General features: G+C 43.3%; 1 protein-coding gene across 4 annotated transcripts in view; it reads left to right on the forward strand.

Moving 5' to 3' along the window:
- Window positions 1-19,180, forward strand: part of GRIA4 (glutamate ionotropic receptor AMPA type subunit 4) — a 690,840-nt gene that overhangs the window by 444,029 nt on the left and 227,631 nt on the right. For all 4 annotated transcript variants that reach the window (XM_029602429.1, XM_029602431.1, XM_029602428.1 and 1 more), the window contains 2 exons: window positions 5,377-5,430; window positions 16,685-16,843. In XM_029602429.1, coding sequence (XP_029458289.1) covers window positions 5,377-5,430; window positions 16,685-16,843 — 213 coding nt within the window. The remainder of the gene's footprint in view (window positions 1-5,376; window positions 5,431-16,684; window positions 16,844-19,180) is intronic.

A 19,180-nucleotide genomic window follows, 5' to 3' on the forward strand; every position in this document is an offset into this window, starting at 1 on the left:
TATATGCCATTGAATCGTCCATAGGATTTATTCGCATAAGTGCACTTTACGTGAGTAAATGGCTTTTGAAAATTGCTACAATACTAGTTACATTTATGCACATAACTCCTTTGAAAATTACCCCCTTATAGTATAGCATTCATAAAATAAAACCAATGCAATAAAACAATATAAAATGAAAACCACATCCCCAGAGCTGGCTCTAGGGCACATAGCGCCCTGGACAAAAATTGTTGATGGCATCCCCCCACCCCACTCTAACTATTCACTGCTTCTTGGAGGCAAAGGATAAGGAAGACTGACATGGATTACTGACAGAGGATATACTTTATCTCTCTCCTGACCTCAGCACTCTCCCCATTCCGCCCTCCCCACCACCACCACCACACCATTCCAATACTGGCCTTAGAAATATAGAAATACACATTCTGTAGATATAGAAATGCTGCGTCTACAGAATAAAACTGCATATTTTTTTTCATATTCTATCAATCATGTATCCCTGGATTACAAATCATCAGCAGAATTAAGCCAAAAAAATCTCCATCACAAATATCAAATTTTGGCTAAATAGCCAAGTACAGCACAACCCTAGACTATGCATACCTTGGTCTGACATTAACTGTATCTGGCAATTTGGCTATAAGATATTACAAGAAAAACTCCTAAGGGCCCTATATGCAGTAAAAAAAAAAAAAAAAAAAAAGACTTGGCCATTTCTAGCCACCCAGCTAAACTATTTTTAAAATCAGTGAGACAGCATTGCATCAACAATTTTAGAAAATGGACACAAGATCTTATTTAGATGATATTCAATACATATATATAGAAACATAGAAATGACGGCAGAAGAAGACCAAACAGTCCATCCAGTCTGCCCAGCAAGCTTTCATTTTATTTTTCCCATACTTATCTTTTTCTCTTGTCCCTTGTAAGTTACTTTTTGTTCTATTTCCCTTCCACCCCGCCATCAATCTATTTCCCTTCCACCCCCGCCATCGAGGTAGTTACCAGTGCTGGAGCTGCATCTAAGTGAAGTATCTAGCTAATTGTTTAGGGGTAGTAACCGCCGTCATAGCAAGCTACTCCCACGCATGTTTATCCAGCCTGTGCAACTCAGTCCTTGTTTATTTATGTATTTATTTATAACTTTTATATACCGACATTCAAATGAATATCACATCGGTTTACATTCGATGTAGTTAGCAATGCTGGAGCTGGATCTAAGTGAACTATCTAGCTAATTGTTTAGGGGTAGTAACCGCCGTCATAGCAAGCTACTCCCACGCATGATATTTGGACAACAAATATATTTGGATATATTTGGACAACAACCAACCTTGTTGGTTGTTGTCCAAATATACATAATCTTTTCATCATTCCCCCTGTCGTTGAAGCAGAGATCTTTTCATCATTCCCCCTGCCTCATAAGATTACACAAAATTTACCCACAGGTGTCAGTTAACTTCTGAGAAAAATCCAAAATAAAGAGACCATAAAGTAGAGATGTGAATTGTGTCCTCGATCGTCTTAACGATCGATTTTGGCTGAGAGGGGGAGGGAATCGTATTGTTGCCGTTTGGGTGTTTAAAATATCGTGAAAATCATTAAAATCGTGAGCCGGCACACTAAAACCCCCTAAAACCCACCCCCGACCCTTTAAATTAAATCCCCCACCCCAAATGCCTTAATACTTCATCAACTTTGGGAGGGAAGTACTTACTTGCCCTAAACCAAAGGCAGGAAAAGCGGCACACTAAAACCCCCTAAAACCCACCCCCGACACTTTAAATTAAATCCCCCACCCTCCCGAACCCCCCCCCCCCCCAAATGCCTTAAATTACCTGGGGGTCCAGCGGCGATCCGGAACGGGCTCCTGCAATTGAATTGTGTTGTCTTCAGCCGGCGCCATTTTTCAAAATGGCGGCCGCAAAATGGCGGCGGCCATAGACCAACACGATTCGACTGCAGGAGGTCGTTCCGGACCCCCGCTGGACTTTTGGCAAGTCTTGTGGGGGTCAGGAGGCCCCCCCAAGCTGGCCAAAAGTCCCTGGGGGTCCAGCGGGGGTCCGGGAGCGATCTCCTGCCGCAAATCGTTTTCCGTACGGAAAATGGCGCCGGCAGGAGATCGACTGCAGGAGGTCGTTCAGCGGTGGTCCGGAACCCCCGCTGAATGACCTCCTGCAGTCGATCTCCTGCCGGCGCCATTTTCCGTACGGAAAACGATTCGCGGCAGGAGATCGCTCCCGGACCCCCGCTGGACCCCCAGGGACTTTTGGCCAGCTTGGGGGCCTCCTGACCCCCACAAGACTTGCCAAAAGTCCAGCGGGGGTCCGGAACGACCTCCTGCAGTCGAATCGTGTTGGTCTATGGCCGCCGCCATTTTGCGGCCGCCATTTTGCAAAATGGCGCCGGCTGAAGACAACACAATTCAATTGCAGGAGCCCGTTCCGGACCGCCGCTGGACCCCCAGGTAATTTAAGGCATTTGGGGGGGTTCGGGAGGGTGGGGGATTTAATTTAAAGGGTCGGGGGTGGGTTTTAGGGGGTTTTAGTGTGCCGGTTTTCCTGCCATTGGTTTAGGGCAAGTAAGTAAGTTCCTGCCCTGCCCCTTCCCCTGATTTATGATTTTTTAACGATAAATCGGGGGAATTGGTATTGTATCGTGGCCCTAACGATTTTTGACGATTTAAAATATATCGGACGATATTTTAAATCGTCAAAAAACGATTCACATCCCTACCATAAAGCATAAATAGAAATGCGCACCTGGCGCGAACAAAAGTATGCTGGATTTTATAAGATACGCGTGTAGCCATGCGTATCTTAAAAAATCCGGGGTCGGCGCGCGCAAGGGGGTGCACATTTGTGCAACCTGTGCGCGCCAAGCCCGGCACGCGCTCCTGTTCCCTCCGAGGCCGCTCCAAAATTGGAGCGGCCTCGGAGGGAACTTTCCTTCCGCCTCCCCTCAACTTCCTCTCCCTTCCCCTACCTAACCCACCCCTCCGGCCCTATCTAAAAAACACCCCCCCACACCTTTGTTGGCAGATTTACGCCTGCCAAAAGCAGGCGTAAATCTGCGCGCACCAGCGGGCTGCTGGCGCGCCATCACCCAACCCGGGGGCTAGTCCGGTGGCCTCGACCATGCCCCTGGGCCGGCGACACGCCCCCGACACGCCTCCTGCCCCGTCCCGAAATTTGTGCCGCCCACCCGACATGCCCCCGACACGCCCCGACACGCCCCCTTTGCAAAGCCCCGGGAATTACGCGCGTTCTGGGGCTTGCGCGCGCCGCCGAGCCTATGCAAAATAGGCTCGGCGCGCGCAGGGGGGGGTTTGGGGTAGGTTTTCGGGGGGGTACACATGTATCTTACGCACATACCCCTTTGAATATCTACCCCTTTTAGAATAGAACTGAGGTATCTCACTGCTTGGGACCTTATGCACCAACATCAGCACTTTGTACTTTATACACCATTCAATAGGAAGCCAATTTATGGTATAAAAAATTGAAGTAAGAATTTGAATGACAGAAGTTTGGATAACTTGCAAGTCTTTCACAGTCCAGGCAGACAGCCTGAGATAGATAATGTTGCAATAATCAAGATTCATCAAGATTAATTATTGAGACACTGTCTGGAAGTCCTGTTTTCAAGAAAGACTTAACCCTCAGTTTGCAAGAAAAACAAGCTGCAAACTATTGCTTTTACTTATATGGGAAATGAGAGGCTGGAATCAAAATTAATTCCCAATTTTCACACTTCAGTTGAAATTTGAATACTACAGCCTCCACATTGGAAACTAGCTGGAAACACAGATGATAGTGATAGGCTAATCTTTATGATTTCAATCTTTTCTAAATTTAGGGTTAGTTTATTTGCAGAAAGCCAACTCTTAACTGCCTGCAAATAATCAAAAGTGCCAGTGTAGTCTTAACGTTAGAAGCAACAGGAAAGAAGAACTCAATATCATCTGCATACATTTGATAATGTACACCCAGTCCTGAAATCAACTTAAAAATTGGGCTGATGTGCAGATGTTAAAAATTGTAGCCAATAAGGCAGAACTTGTGGTACTCCATTGGGAAGATGCCATATCATAGGAGACTTGTTGATCCCGATCAGAAAGATAAGATTAAAACCACGCATATATTATTCCTGAGATGTCATAGTCACAAAATAGAAATAATATTATTACGTGGTCTAGTGGATAAAATGCTGCTATGTCAATTAGGACCAGAATAAACTCAGAGCCAGTATCAAGACCATGTCTAAGAATCGATATCATTTATGCTTCAGTAATATATTTGGGCCTAAACCCAAATTGATACTGGTCCAATATATTATATTGGTTAAGAAAGTCCTGAAGTTGTTTTAGGAATGCAGCTTCAATTACCTTAGTCACAAAAGGAATAGAAGAGCTAGGTCAATAGTTTGCAAGATCACATTGGTCCAAATTTGGTTTATTGTATTCAGCAAAGGTTTTATTGAAGCTCTTTTTAATACATACAGTAAGCATCCATCCCTCAAAGAACATGTACTAGAAGAGCAATCACTTACACAGGATGCAAGCAAATTAGTCTAAGGATGGAGGATAAAGTAAAGAAAACAAGAAGGATAAAATAAAGTAAAAAAATGAGAAGGAAGGAACGGGCACTTGGGATTAAATAAAAACCAGAGAATTACAAGGGTAAGAAAATGGTCTGCTGCCTTGCCCTTGTGCTACTTTGCTACAATTCACTTTATATGATTTGCGTTGGGGAGGGAACTACTTGAATCATGTCTTCTGTCAGACAATTCATTTGTGAGCATAAGGGTTTTTGGGGGCTGGATGTTTTCACCATCTTCAGAGCTGCAAACCAGGTACTGTGATGGTAGTCATCAGAAGGGAAAGGATTTATACAATATAAGGAATGGTTCTGGAAACAAATAAATATACTGATCTCTGCCTTGAATAGATAGTTTTTCATTTCATGTGTTTGGCTAGGGGAAGGGGACATCACCTTGATGCACCACTGATTTTTTGGCCCATTGTAACCTGTTGAAAAAAATGTATGTTTTAATGTCTGGTAAACTAATATCCAGTAGCACTTTAAGTACTGGTTTTTTTTTAGCTTTAGAATTCTTTAATATTCATGTTGAGACAGCGGTATGGGGGTAACTATAAAACCTGAATCATTACCAATTAACTTTTTATGGTTTCTGCTGTGTGTTCTAGTGACAAAGCACACAGAACTTTCCACACTATCGATCCGTTTGAAGAAATGGCCTGTTTTGGTACCACTGCAAATTGCATACATTACTATTCAGAGCTAATTAGCTGTTTGGATGCTACCATAGTAATTCAATTCAATTAATTTTCTTTCTTTTTTTACACAGATTGTAAGTGTTGGGAAGCATGTAAAAGGCTATCATTACATCATTGCAAATTTGGTAAGAATGGTTTATTACTTAACTGTACCAATGGTTACCAAATGTATGATTGTAATAAAAAGAAGAAATGATACAATGGAATGGGAATGCTTTGTACATTCTAAATAAATGACCAACCTTAAAATGAAGCAGGTGCAAAGAACCTGCAGTAAAGCTCACACCAGAATTTTACGGCCCGAATGACATAGTGAGGGCAAAGGTAGCACCGGCGCCATTTTGAATATTGGCAATACGGCCCGCGTGCAGGAGGTCGCTCCTGGACCCCCGCTGGACTTTTGGCAAGTCTTGTGGGGGTCAGGAGGCCCCCCAAGCTGGCCAAAAGTCCCTGGGGGTCCAGCGGGGGTCCGGGAGCGATCTCCTGCACTCGTGACGTCGGGAGCCAGGAACCAAAATGGCGCCGGCGCTACCTTTGCCCTGTCATATGATAAGGGCAAAGGGCCACCGGCGCCATTTCTATTAACGCAGCCGTGGCCAAAGAGCGGGAGATCGCGCTGGGACCCCCCCTCCCCCCCCACTGGACCCCAGGTAATTTAAAACATTTTGGGGGGGTTCGGGAGGGTGGGGGATTTATTTTAAAGGGTCGGGGTGGGTTTTAGGGTTGTTTTGGTGTGCCGGTTTTCCCGCCCTCCCCCGATAAAATGATTTTTTAACCTAAAGAACTAAGACGATCAGATTTCTCCCCCCCCAGCCAAAATCGATCGTTAAGACAATCGATCACACGATTCACATCCCTAGTAAATAATAATAAGATTAGTATTGATAATTTAAAGTGATATTGACATAAGAACTTAAGATATGCCAAACTGGGTCAGACCAAGGAACCATCAAGCCTAGTATCCTGTCTCAAACACTGGCCAATCCAAGTCACTGGCAAGAACCCAGACATTAAATATGTCCCATGTAACTAATGCCAGCAACAAGCAGTAGCTATTCCCTATTGATTTAAAGTTTATGGACTTCTCCAGAAACTTATCCAAACCCAGCTACATTAGCTGCCTTAACCACATCCTCTGGCAACAAATTCCAGAGCTTAATTGTGCGTTGAGTGAAAAAGAATTTTCTCTGATTTGTCTTAAGTGCGCTACTTGCTAACTTTATGGAATGCCCCTTAGTCCTTGTACTATCCAAAAGAGTAAATAATCGTTTCACAATTACCCAATCAAGTCCTTTCATGACTCTGTAGAGCTCTATCATAACCCCCCTCATCTATCCACTGCCTAGCATGTCCCTCTCTCTCCCTCCCAACCCTGCCAAGAATCTCCTTTCCCTCTCTTCCCTCCACACGCCAACAGCATTCATCCTTATTGTGGTAACTCCAGGCTTCCCCTCTCTCTCCTTCAGCAGCATGATTACTGAGGCTCCTATCCCCTGCAATACTGCACCTCTGCTTTTCTGCAGGGCCAGGGACCCTGCTGGGAAGTGCTTCTGGTGGACAGGCCTGCTTCAAATGCATTTGTGGTACTAGACAGCAGGTCCTTTAGCTGCTTGTAAGGTGAGGAGGGTCTTGAAACCAACATGGGCGGCACTGGAGGATGAGCGCATTCACTGATAGGGAATGGAACTTGAAACACATCATGTGTTTTGGCCCACACTGGCTTCCAGCAGTGGTGGGAGGCCTTGAAGTGCTGCATCTGCAGCTCTAAAGCAGCTTTGTAATCAGCCTAAAATTAGAGTGACTATCAGGTTAAACTAATTGTCACATTTGGAAAAATCTGGGAATTTATGGGTAAAAATTGATTTAAACTGAAAACGAAGGACCCTAAAAATGTGGCAGCACATACGGTACTATAAAGTCGATCGAAAGATCATGTCACCCTACTACTAAAAAGATTTGCATTGGTTACCAATTGAACAAAGGATCAAGCTTAAGATTTTAACATTGATTTTTAAATGTATTAAGGAGGATTGTCCAATCTATTTATCTGGCCTATTGCAAGTGTATAAACCATGTCGATCCTTATGTTCACAAAATGACCTGCTGCTTGCATTCCCTCATTAAAGGGTTTACATTATGTAGGCATTTGTAATAGAGCATTCTCTGACATTGGATGTCTGTAATGGAATGTTATTCATAAACATTTGAGATTGATCCCTGAACCCTGAAAGCTTTCATAAACAATTGAAAGCATTGTTATTTAATGAAGTTTTTATGATTACTTAATATTATTATTTTTTATATGTTTGTTTTGATGTATTGTTACTGCTAATTTAATCTATGTTATTTATTTATTTATTTTTAAACATTGGTAAACCGCACTATCAATACTTCTAGGTGGCTTTACGGATCACATCCATAAAACATACAGAAATTTAAACATAAAAGACAGCAAATCACAACATTAAATAATAGGGATGTGAATCGGGCTTCGGATGATTGAAAATATCGGATGATATTTTCAAAATCATCAGAAATCGGGGGCTCCCCCAAAACGATAGGAAAACCCCACGATATTGGTCGTGGGGGTTCTCTTATCGTTTTGGGGGAGGACGGGAAAAACGGCACACAAAAATAACCCCTAAACCCACCCCGACCCTTTAAAACTAATCCCTTAGCTTCTCCCACCCTCCTGACCCCCCCAAAAACTTTTTACAGGCACCTGGTGGTCCAGTGGGGGTCCCTGGAGCGATCTCCCGCTCCCGGGCCATTGGCTGCCACTAATCAAAATGGCACTGATGGCCCTTTGCCCTTACCATGTGACAGGGTATCCGTGCCATTGGCCGAACCCTGTCACATGGTAGGAGCACTGGATGGCCGGTGCCATCTTGTGCTCCTACCATGTGATAGGGGCTGACCAATGGCACCAGTAGCCCCTGTGACATAGTAAGGTCAAAGGCTATTGGCGCCATTTTGAATACTGGCAGCCAACGGTCCGAGTGCAGGAGGTCGCTCCTGGACCCCCGCTGGACTTTTGGCAAGTCTTGTGGGGGTCAGGAGGGTCCCTCAAGACTTGCCAAAAGTCCCTGGTGGTCCAGTGGGGGTCCGGGAGTGATCTCCTGCACTCGGGCCATCGGCTGCCAGTAATCAAAATGGCACCGATAGCCTTTGCCCTTACTATGTCACAGGGGCTACCGGTGCCATTGGTCAGCCCCTGTCACATGGTAGGAGCAAAGATGGCACGGGCAGTGCTCCTACCATGTGACAGGGTCCGGCCAATGGCACGGATACCCTGTCACATGGTAAGGGCAAAGGGCCATCGGCGTCATTTTGATTAGTGGCAGCCGACGGCCCGGGAGTGGGAGATCACTCCAGGGACCCCCACCGGACCACCAGGTACCTGTAAAAAGTTTTTTGGGGGGTTGGGAGGGTGGGGGAAGCTAAGGTATTAGTTTTAAAGGGTAGGGGTGGGTTTTTTGTTTATCGGCTCGGGCACAGCCGATAAACAAAACCATGATCGGGCCCGAAGAAAAAAAACCCACATGTGAATCGGAACCGGAATCCGAACCGATTCCGGTTCCGATTCAAATCTCTATTAAATAATCAAGCCATTTCAAAATATATTTTATTTATTTATTTATTTTTATATACTGACATTCGATCAGGGATAGCACATCGGTTTACAGTAAACAATAGATGAAATAAGACTAGGGCTTCTTATTTCTTACATGAAAACTTAGTAATATTATTAACGCTATAGTGAGGCTAAGATCTTACAGAATAACTTAGAGGCTTACAGGATAACTTGGAGATTTACAGAATATGTTGGAGAAAGTATTAACACCATGAGGGTAACATTGCACTTAGAGGATAATTTAAACAACTTACAGAAAACTTGAACTTGGGGAATAAGTTGGAGGTGGTGTTGTCACCAATGGTGTGACTATGCACTTCCGGGGTAGTTTGGAAGCTGAGATTACAACTTTTAGAGAGGCTTTAAAATTGTTACTGAAAACTTGGTCAGAGAGGATCGAGGGTGCTGGATAAGAATTGGTGTGGAGGGACTGATATGGGAGAGCTGGGTTTTAGGGAAAGTTAGGGAAACCAGGAATGGAGTGAAAGGTGAGGCACGAAGTAATTATATGCGAGAGTCAGTGTGTTGCATTCTTAGATAAATTGGGGGCGGAGAGCTATTATTAATTAATTAATAGCTGCCACAGCCCTAGTATACTCTAATCAGGATATTCCTCATAAGCCTTAACAAACAAATAGGTTTTTACTCGGCATAGTTCAATGTTATTTGTAATTTGCAGTTTATAAAAACTTTGAATAAATAAAATAAATAATAAATATGCAGATAGCAGTACAGCAGAGAGATGGGTGCTATCCAGTCTTTTGCACTGAGTGCCACATCTTCCTGTTGGGGAGAGGTTATATGTCTACACCCAGTACAAAGAGCTCTGAGTACTCAGAGAACTAGTGTAGTCTCTGGAAGCTAGAGTGGCTGACCTTGAGGAAATGAATCAAACATAGAGGTATGTAGGGAGACCTTTAGGGCTATGGTAGAACTAACCCACTACCACCCTTTCAGCCTCTCTACTGCTTTGAAGGAACAAGATCACCAAGAACTAAAGCAGAGAGGCATATGGATGACAAATTCAGTGACATAGTAAAACAGACCCTCTTCCACTCTCACAGGTCCTATGCCAGTTTGGAGCAAAAAGGTCACCAGGAAAGAGAACAATGGCAGGAAGTGACCCTATACCTGAGGAAATGTGTTATCCTCGTTCATTGAGAATGCATAATCAGGGATGTATATCCAGAAGGTTAGGGATTGGGCTGCCATTGTTATTGAAAATTAGAATAGGAATATAGATAACTAGCAGCCATGAGGATAATTTCCTAACTTGCCTGCAAATGTGAAGATAGCAGACCTCACACACCACATAGACAGGATTTTAGAGAGTGTTGGGGTGGAACCAGCTGTCAAGTAAGATCCTTTTATTTATTTATTTTTATTATTTGCCAAAGTAAGCAAATATTTTTCTGCTGAAATTCTTCCAAGTTATAAATTTGGGTGAATTAAGCCTTATCATTAAATGTAGGTTCTGCCTCTCAAACAGTGGTGGTGGCCCCTGGTCAACCACTGTGACCCTAGGTCCCTGCCCATTAGAAATTAACAGCTTAGTACAAGGGACACCATTCTTATACAGTCCCTCCTCTTAAGGCTGGCTGTAACTGGAGGTCTCAGTCTACCTGGGGATGGGGGGGGGGGGGGGGGTTAGGCTAGGAGCATCTGTGGTCAGTTTGACTTAGCTTTCGAGGAGTAAGGAGCTGATTTTGGTTTTTCCTAGTGTTGAATGTGTCCTAATTACCCCACTCAAATCTTTGTGTTTGCTGAGGAGATCCCTAGCAGTGCACTCCCTGCCTGTAAGGGTCTGTCTCATTTTTGAGAGGCTGTTTTAAGGTTTGGCTATATTGAGGGTTGACTGGAATAAAACCTTGGTCCTTTTTGTGAAGGCCAGTTACCCGGATCTGAAGGACAGAAACTGGAGACCTGTGAGCCTTCCTTCTAGGTCAGAGAAGAGGCAATATCAGTGACAGCATCACCCCAGCCAGAGAAAGAGATTTTTGAACTGCAGAAGGTTTCCCCCTTTTTGTTGTGAGGAGAATTTTGATCCACGGCTATTAGCAGGGAAGCTGAGCTAGTATTGCTGGTTTCCGGTGTGCCCCAGATTTTTCCTTCAGAGAAGTCACACATATATTTGAAGTTTGAGAAGAAGGAAGAAGATCAGGAGATGCTCAACAAGATCTCCACCCTAAGGGGGTAACTTTCAAAGGGATTTACACATGTAAATGTAACTACTATTGTAGCAATTTTCAAAAGCTATTTACCCATGTAACGTCTGATGGCTGCTAGATGTATAAACCCTAATATACATCTAGCAGCCATCGGACTTTATTGAACTTTTTAATGCCTTTCACATAGGTAATATGATGATCATGTAGACCATTTTTTTTTCCACTTCTTCTTTTTGAAGAATCAGTAAAATTTGTTGTGAACATCCAATGCAGTGTCCTACCTATTGGTCCCAGCGGCACCAAATCACAGCACATAAAGGGGCTGATGCAATAAAGTAAGCCCAGCCTAGCACACAGGTTTACACGCAGTTGGATGCACGTTTTGGATACACCAGACTAGCATCCAATGCAATAAGGAGATTAGTGTGACCAAAACATGCGCCAAAAAAATGCATAGCCGATAGCACCCATCACATGTAAATTCCATGTAGATGAGGCTATCAGCTATTACCCCCTCGATGCACAAAATCACTGGGTGCCCAATGCTCACTTTTTAACACAGCATATTTAATCCAGCCCTGGAGGTGGTGTAAAGTCAATCCGTGAGTCAAGGGCTCATGAGAAATTAAAAAATACTGTCCTTTGCAGTTTCTCCTACTTAGTATCATTGTGACACTTAAATTTACTGCTCATGGTGATGAAAAATAAATGTACATTGGCTTGATTTAAAGATTGGACACACAATTTAGATGCCCATAGCAAGGGGTAATTAGCTATGGGCATCTTCAGCAACCTCCGTAAAATTGGCCAGAAGCGGGATAAAAGTGGACTCTCGTATTGAGCACCCATTGCCATTGTGGGCGCCCAATGCATTTGAGTGCTGGGGACACACAATTCTCCCCTAGCACATTCTTTTTTATGCAGCCCCAGGGGATATGGCTGTGTGCACATTAGGAAAATGGGCACTCAAATACAAGCACCCATTTTCAAAAGCATCTTATTGAATCAGCCCCAAAGAGATAGACCTTGTAACACTCACAGAAGGGAACCTCACACCACCACCTGGGCCAAGAAGGATTGCCTTCACCCCCACAGAAAGAAGCCACACTTTGGGAACAGGAGAGGTGAGAGAAATAGCAGCCAGAGAAACAAAGACTTTTATGGCCCTAGGGGAAATAGCAAACAATCAAACAAAGGGTTACAAAAATAAATAGATCAGCATACCCAAATAGTACATCTAATGAAAAAATGAAGTAAAAATTGTTTAATGTGACTGATTTTCCCCACTAGGCTATGGGGTAGATTTTAAAAGGTGTGCGCGTGCTACCCGGCGCGCACACATGCACGCCCAATTTTTATAACATGCGCGCGCAGGCACGCGCATGTTATAAAATGGGGGGTTGGTGCATGCAAGTGGGTGGCGCCGAGCTGCGCTGCCTTCCCCCGTTCCCTCCCAGGCCGCTCCGAAATCGAAGTAGCCTGTGAGAAAATTTCCATTCCCCCTAACCTAAGCTTCCCACCCCTTCCCCTAACTTCCCCCCCCCCCCAGCCCTACCCTCCCAAAGTCTTATTGTACCTTCTGCACCTGCCGGCATGCGATCCTCCAACACAGTAGCAATGGCCGCTGTGTCAGAGGCCTCTGGCCCGCCCCACCCCACCCGGGCCTAGCCCGCCCCGCCCCACCCCTGGACCACCCCTTTTTGCAAGCCCCCAGACTTACACTCGTCCCAGGGCTTTACATGCATCACCGGGCCTTTCTTAAATAGGCCCGGCGCACGTAGGGCTTTTAAAATCTGGCCCTATTTTTCCAGTGCTTGAGGAACTTCTGAGTTTCTTTAACAAAGGGTTTTTCCTATTCTTTGTCTACATAACATCTTTAAAAAGTAAGGGTCTTCCTATAGCACCCAATGCAATTTCCTAAACGTTTTGGGGAGAATATATTGTTGTGCTTTGAATATGATTAACCATCAGGTAACTTTATTCATTTAGGGGCAGATTTTTAAAAAGTACGCAGATTTTAAAAGATACGCGCGTAGCCGCGCGTATCTTTTAAAATCCGGGGTCGGCGTGCGCGAGGCTGCACAAAATCGACAGCCTGCACTCGCCGAGCCACGCAGCCTGCCTCCATTCCCTTCGAGGCCTCTCCGTTCCCTTCGAGGCCTCCCCGGCACGCCCCCCAAGCAAAGCCCCAGGACTTACGCGCGTCCCGGGGCTTTGCGCGTGCCGGCGGCCTATGCAAAATAGGCGCGCCGGCACGTAATTGCCCTGAGCGCATAAATCCGGCAGGATTTACTTGTGCAGGGCTTTTAATTTCTACCCCTTATTGTTTGATTCTATTAAAAACATGAAACAGTGGGTTCAATGTAATAAGGCATGAGTAAAAATGTGCATTGGATTTCATTGCGCATTTTCTTTACTCACGCGCTGAGAGAAGTGTTTATTCCCGATCCAGTAAGCCAAAGCAGGCAAAAGCATCAGGAATTGAAAAAGAGCACTAAGACAAAAATGTGCACATAAACGTTTGCTCGACCTGAAGCTAGTAGATGTTACTATGTGCACAAAATATGAGTTGTATACCTAAATGTTGTGTGCACGAAACAAGGGTTATGAACATAAAGGGGCAGATTTTAAGACCTACGCACATGGCCTGCATTTGTGCGCACATGTTATAAAATCCGGAGTCAGCGCAAGCAAGGAGGTGCACAGTAGTGCACCTTGCGTGCGCCGAGCCCTAGGGGAGCCCTGATGGCTTTTCCCGTTCCCTCCAAGGCTGCTCCGAAATGGGAGTGACCTCGGAGGGAACTTTCCTTTGCCCCCCCCCCTCCCTTCCCCTACCTGTCCTGGCCCCCAGCTTGAAAAAACAATACCCCCGTACCTTTATCCCAGAGGTTACGCCTGCCAGCGCGTGATCCCCAGGCCCAGCAGCCAAAAAGAGGCCTCTGGCCATGCCCCCACCCCCGGACTACCCCACTCTGCCTACGCCCCACCCCTGGACCGCCCATTTTTTCAAGCTCCGGGACTTATGCGCATCTCAGGGCTTTACTCGTGCTGCAGGGCCTTTCGAAAATAGGCCCGGTGCGCGTAGGCTTTTAAAATCTGCCCCAAATTGTGCTCATAAAAGTTGTGTGCACAAAATCTGAGTACAGCAAACCAGATCCAGAAATTCCAGGTTCACAATCACACAGCAGCACAGCATCATAGACTAACTCTACTCCATCTCTAACCCAAGAATTAAATTCCAGCATTCAAAAAATTGAGTTAAGCCTATGCAGCTCTCTGCATTAGTAATAGCTAATGCCTTCATTAAAATGTGATATACATGGACACATATTTTTACTCTCATTTGTTTGCTTATTTTTTGGTGCACTAAAATCCTTATTAAATTGTGAGTAACCATTAGTTAGTTGAAAATAATTTGCCCCCTACCTCTTTTTCTGAAATGACTTGTAAAGGAAAAGTAATAGTTAATTCTATTAAATTCACATAAATTATATTTTCCTGTGCATTGTGACTTTATAAATATGTTATCTGACATGTGTGGTAGCTAAGTATTCATTGGCAGTAATTAAGTAACAATTTGCAGGAAATAATCTGCAGTGTTAATTTCTTTATGTTTGAAGTATTCAGCCATATGAGAGACCGTAAATAATAGAAGCTGTAGTTTTGCCACCACAGTCAAATCATCCTTGAACAACTGAGCTGTCCCTCATTCTTTCACTCTCCATTCCACTGCCTAAGTTTTCCTATTATAAATAGGACCACAATGTCCAGAATGTAGTGGACTGGGTTTGAAAAATATCAGGAAAGGACCCACCCAAAAAAAATCAGCCAGAATCAGGTGACAACACAAAATTCAGCCAGAATGTATTGACGTCCTTGCATTTGGAGACTGTAGGAGCCAAATATTGGCAGATTTCAGGCACCCATAGGATAGATGCAAAGAGGGTGAACATCACAGATCAAGTAAGATCTGTGACAGCACAGTAGGCAAGTACAAGCCGGCAGACTGAGTAGACCAATTTCTTCTAAGTTTTACTTCTTAGTCCATGGCACTTCACATATGGATGATATTTTTCAATAGCGGTCATAACTCAACACACACACGCATAAGTAGGTGACCCTAAAGTTCTTCCCATATTTTATAAACGGTATACATAAAATACCACGTATCACCACCCGGAAAGCATGTATGAACCTTGCAGCACATGCACATAGGGCCTGATTTTCAAAAGCATTTACATGCCTAACACTGGGCTTTACATGTGCAAGTGCACTTTAGTATGTTACATTTAGATGTGTAACTCTTTGAAAATTCACCTGATTATTTTTAATGCAGGGATCTGCAAAGTTTATACACCTATTTTCTAAAAGTGTGCACATATATTTTGTACTGAAATTTCAAAAGCATATACACACATAAAACACCATTTTACATATGTATGTAGGCCTTTTGAAAATGAACCCATGGTTGTACATTGAAAAAGTAAATGGAAAAACAATTTCACGCAAGAATTTTACATGAACTTGGAAAAAGTGTTCCTGAGGCAGATTTAGGGCAGGGAAACCATTTACATGGGTACTTTCTAAAATTGAAAGGATGTGTATAAATATACTTAGAAATATTTGTATCTGCTCCCATGCAGGCATAAATGTGCGTGTGTATGCCGCACAAGGGATCACGCATACCCATTAATTCGCAAAGTGGACTTTTGTGTGTAAGTCCATTTTGAAAATTATGGCTGAAGTCCATGTGCACTTTGGGCCTGATTTTAAAAAGCATTTACTCGAGTAAAAACCAGGTTTACTGGAGTAAATTCACTTTACTTGAGCAAGTGGGTTTTTGAAAATTGCTACAATATATGCCATTGACTTGTCTATAGGATTTACTCACATAAGTGCACTTTACTTGAGTAAATGGCTTTTGAAAATTACTACAATAGTAGCTACATTTACGCATGTAACTCCTTTTGAAAATTACCCCCTTTGTGCACAAGGACTTCAGCCCAAAATTCTATGTCTAAAATTGGGCTCTCGTTAAATAATTGTAACATGCATGTATAATGACCCTCAGGTTATGTGCAGAGGAAGGTACGGAAATATTTACTTCTGCATAGACTTCCATGCACCAGTTCATCAAAACCTTCACCTATTCACTCATACCCACCACCACTTGCTCCAGATCCCACCACCGAACAACTGCTGACAAACGAAAAGTCTGATTTGATTTGCAGGTGCAAACGCATGTGCAATTTTTTTTATGATGTACACGTGTGCTCTCTTTATAAAATGCATACATGTGTGTACTTGGGAATCCTCTCCCTGAAATGCTCACTTGATACTTTTTTGCATGCAAGTGACAGTAAACACATACTTCTTCCCTTCTGAAAAATTCATTTACATGCACACAGGCTACATATACGTGTATGACAATTTTATCTACACAATCCCCACGTAAAACTATGAAAATCAACCTTTAAAATTTACTTCAGTCAGTCGATGTTTGATTTGCTTAGGGACTTCAACATATGATCCTTGAATGAGAACAAGATAAAACATTGTGTGAACCTGGTTTTGCAGGGATTCAAGGATATTTCTCTTGAGAGATTCATGCACGGAGGAGCCAATGTCACAGGATTCCAGTTAGTAGACTTCAGTACACCGATGGTAACTAGGCTCATGCAGCGATGGAAAAAGCTGGACCAGAGGGAATATCCAGGATCTGAGAGTCCGCCAAAGGTACTTACTGCTTAAATGTATTTGTTTATTTTATCTATGACTATTTAGCTCATGTCTTTTCATTGGTAGCTCAAAGTGAGTTACATTCAGATGTAGCAGGTATTTTCCCATCCCCAGAGGGGACTTACAATTAGGAGTCCCGATATAAGAAGATGTTTGCTGATTTTCCGCACCCTTTTTCTTCACTCACAAGCTGAGAAGTGAATTCATACCTGATGTAGTAAGCTAAAGCTAATGGTATGGAAATGCATCGGGCATTTAAAAACACACAAACAAATGTGTGCACAGCCTAGTACATATTTCTATGTGCTCAAAACATGAGTTGTGCTCCTGAAAGTTATGCGTCCAGGCATTGCTCTAATAAGTTATGAGGGGAATTTGAAAACAGCCCACGCAGGGTTAAGTCTATGGATACATTTCCACCTGCTTTTTCTGCGGACACCTTTCCCGTTGTTAATAATGTGTATGGATTAGAAAATGCAATCTTCCCCCCTCCATGTCCCCCTCACCCCCAACCAATCTTTAGCAAATGCAGCCCTGGGAATTCCTATTTCTAATGCAAATAAAAAGTACATGGTCTGTGGAACGCCACATGTGCTTTTAGCTGGATAAAGTGTGGGCAATTATCAGCTAGGTATTTATTACCTGGGTAAATAACTTCTTAAAATTACGTTCAGCTTGTGTAATGCCTTATGTGCCTGACCATGTCCATCCATGTCATTATTCAACTTCTGCATGTGACTTTCCTGTCAATGAAGCGCCTCCTGCTATGCATGCAAGCTGAGACTCAGTTCTCCATCCATTTTGCTCAGAAGGAGGAAGGCAGGGAGCTGATGAGGGAGGGAGACTGAGGCTGGGAGGGGGAGATGACTGAGGCAGAGAGAGACGTTGCCAGGGGAAGGACTGATGGAGGGGATGATTGAGGCTTGGTGTGGGGGTTCAGTGAGGGAGGGGGAGCGAGCAGAGGAGAGGAGAAAGAACTGATGATTAGGCAGAGGGAGAAGGGTAGAGGATGAATAGGTTAAGAACTAAGCAGACACACACACACTGAGGCCAGTGCAAATTCTCTGCAAAATCACACAGTGCATATCCCCTCTCGTACATGCACAAACAATGTAAAGAGCATCTTTGGAAACAGTGGGAGCTATTTACCATGGGACTGATTTTCAAAAGCATTTACACACTTAAAATTGGGTTTTTACACATATAAATGCATTTTACTCATGGAAGTGGGCTTTTTAAAATTGCTGCAACATATGCCATTGAATTGTCCATAGGATATGCACATGTAAATGCACTTTACACGCGTAAATGGCTTTTGAAAATTGCTACAATATTATGTTACATTTACACGTATAACTCCTTTTAAAATTGCATTTTTTCCCTTAGACACAAAATAGGGGAGAACCTTCAAGCCCCTTTGTGACCTCAATGGAGTACACCATTGCAATCTTGTTTCTTCCTACTGTTACTTGCATTACACAACAATCTTTCATGATACATTTGCCTTTAATTATCACAGTATTTAAAACAGTAATATCTAAGTATATTCCTCTGTAAGCTAACTAGAACATAATTTCTGAGGATATGATACAAGCTTCTGCATATTTACAGTGAAAACCCACTTACAAAATAAAATGTAACAAAGCTATCACTACATGTGGAGCTGTTTAACACCAGAAAACCAATTGCTGTTAGAGGTGACCTAATAATTATAAACACCATGGGCCTGATTTTCTTCCATTGTGTGTTTATGGAGAAGTCTTTGAAAAATCAGGCTTTTTAAGAATAGATGTCAGAAAGTGGATTGATTTGATCCTTTGTGATTTTTTTCAAGCATAAGTAGGTCACCAAGGCTGAGATTCCTCTAGAAATGTTAATAAGGGATTTGTTTGCACAGTTTGACTTGCATTAGCTATGTTGCTCTGTAGATGTTTATTTTATTTAATTTATTTACCTTGGATTTAGCTCATGCCTTTTCATTGGTAGCTGGAGGCGAGTTACATTCGGGTACTGTAGATATTTCCCTGTCCCTAGAGGGCTTATAATCTAAGGGGGTCATTTACTAAGTCACAGTAGGTGTTTACCATCCAGTAAACAGCATTTACTGCACAGTAAATGACTTAATGCAGTGATAGCATGTGGTACTTAAAATACCACCTGTTATTCCTCCTCCAATAACACTAAAGTGATCATGAGGTGAAGGTCTTTGCCACTTTTTGAGGGTTAGTCAGGGCCTTTTAAGCATGGTGGCCCACACAGCCCCAGGGCTACCATTTTGTGGTATCTGCAGGGGCAGTACAACCACTGTATTCCCATGCAGTACCAAAGCTTAAT

The sequence above is a fragment of the Rhinatrema bivittatum genome, chromosome 5, assembly GCF_901001135.1.
Source record: "Rhinatrema bivittatum chromosome 5, aRhiBiv1.1, whole genome shotgun sequence".
NCBI lineage: Eukaryota > Metazoa > Chordata > Amphibia > Gymnophiona > Rhinatrematidae > Rhinatrema > Rhinatrema bivittatum.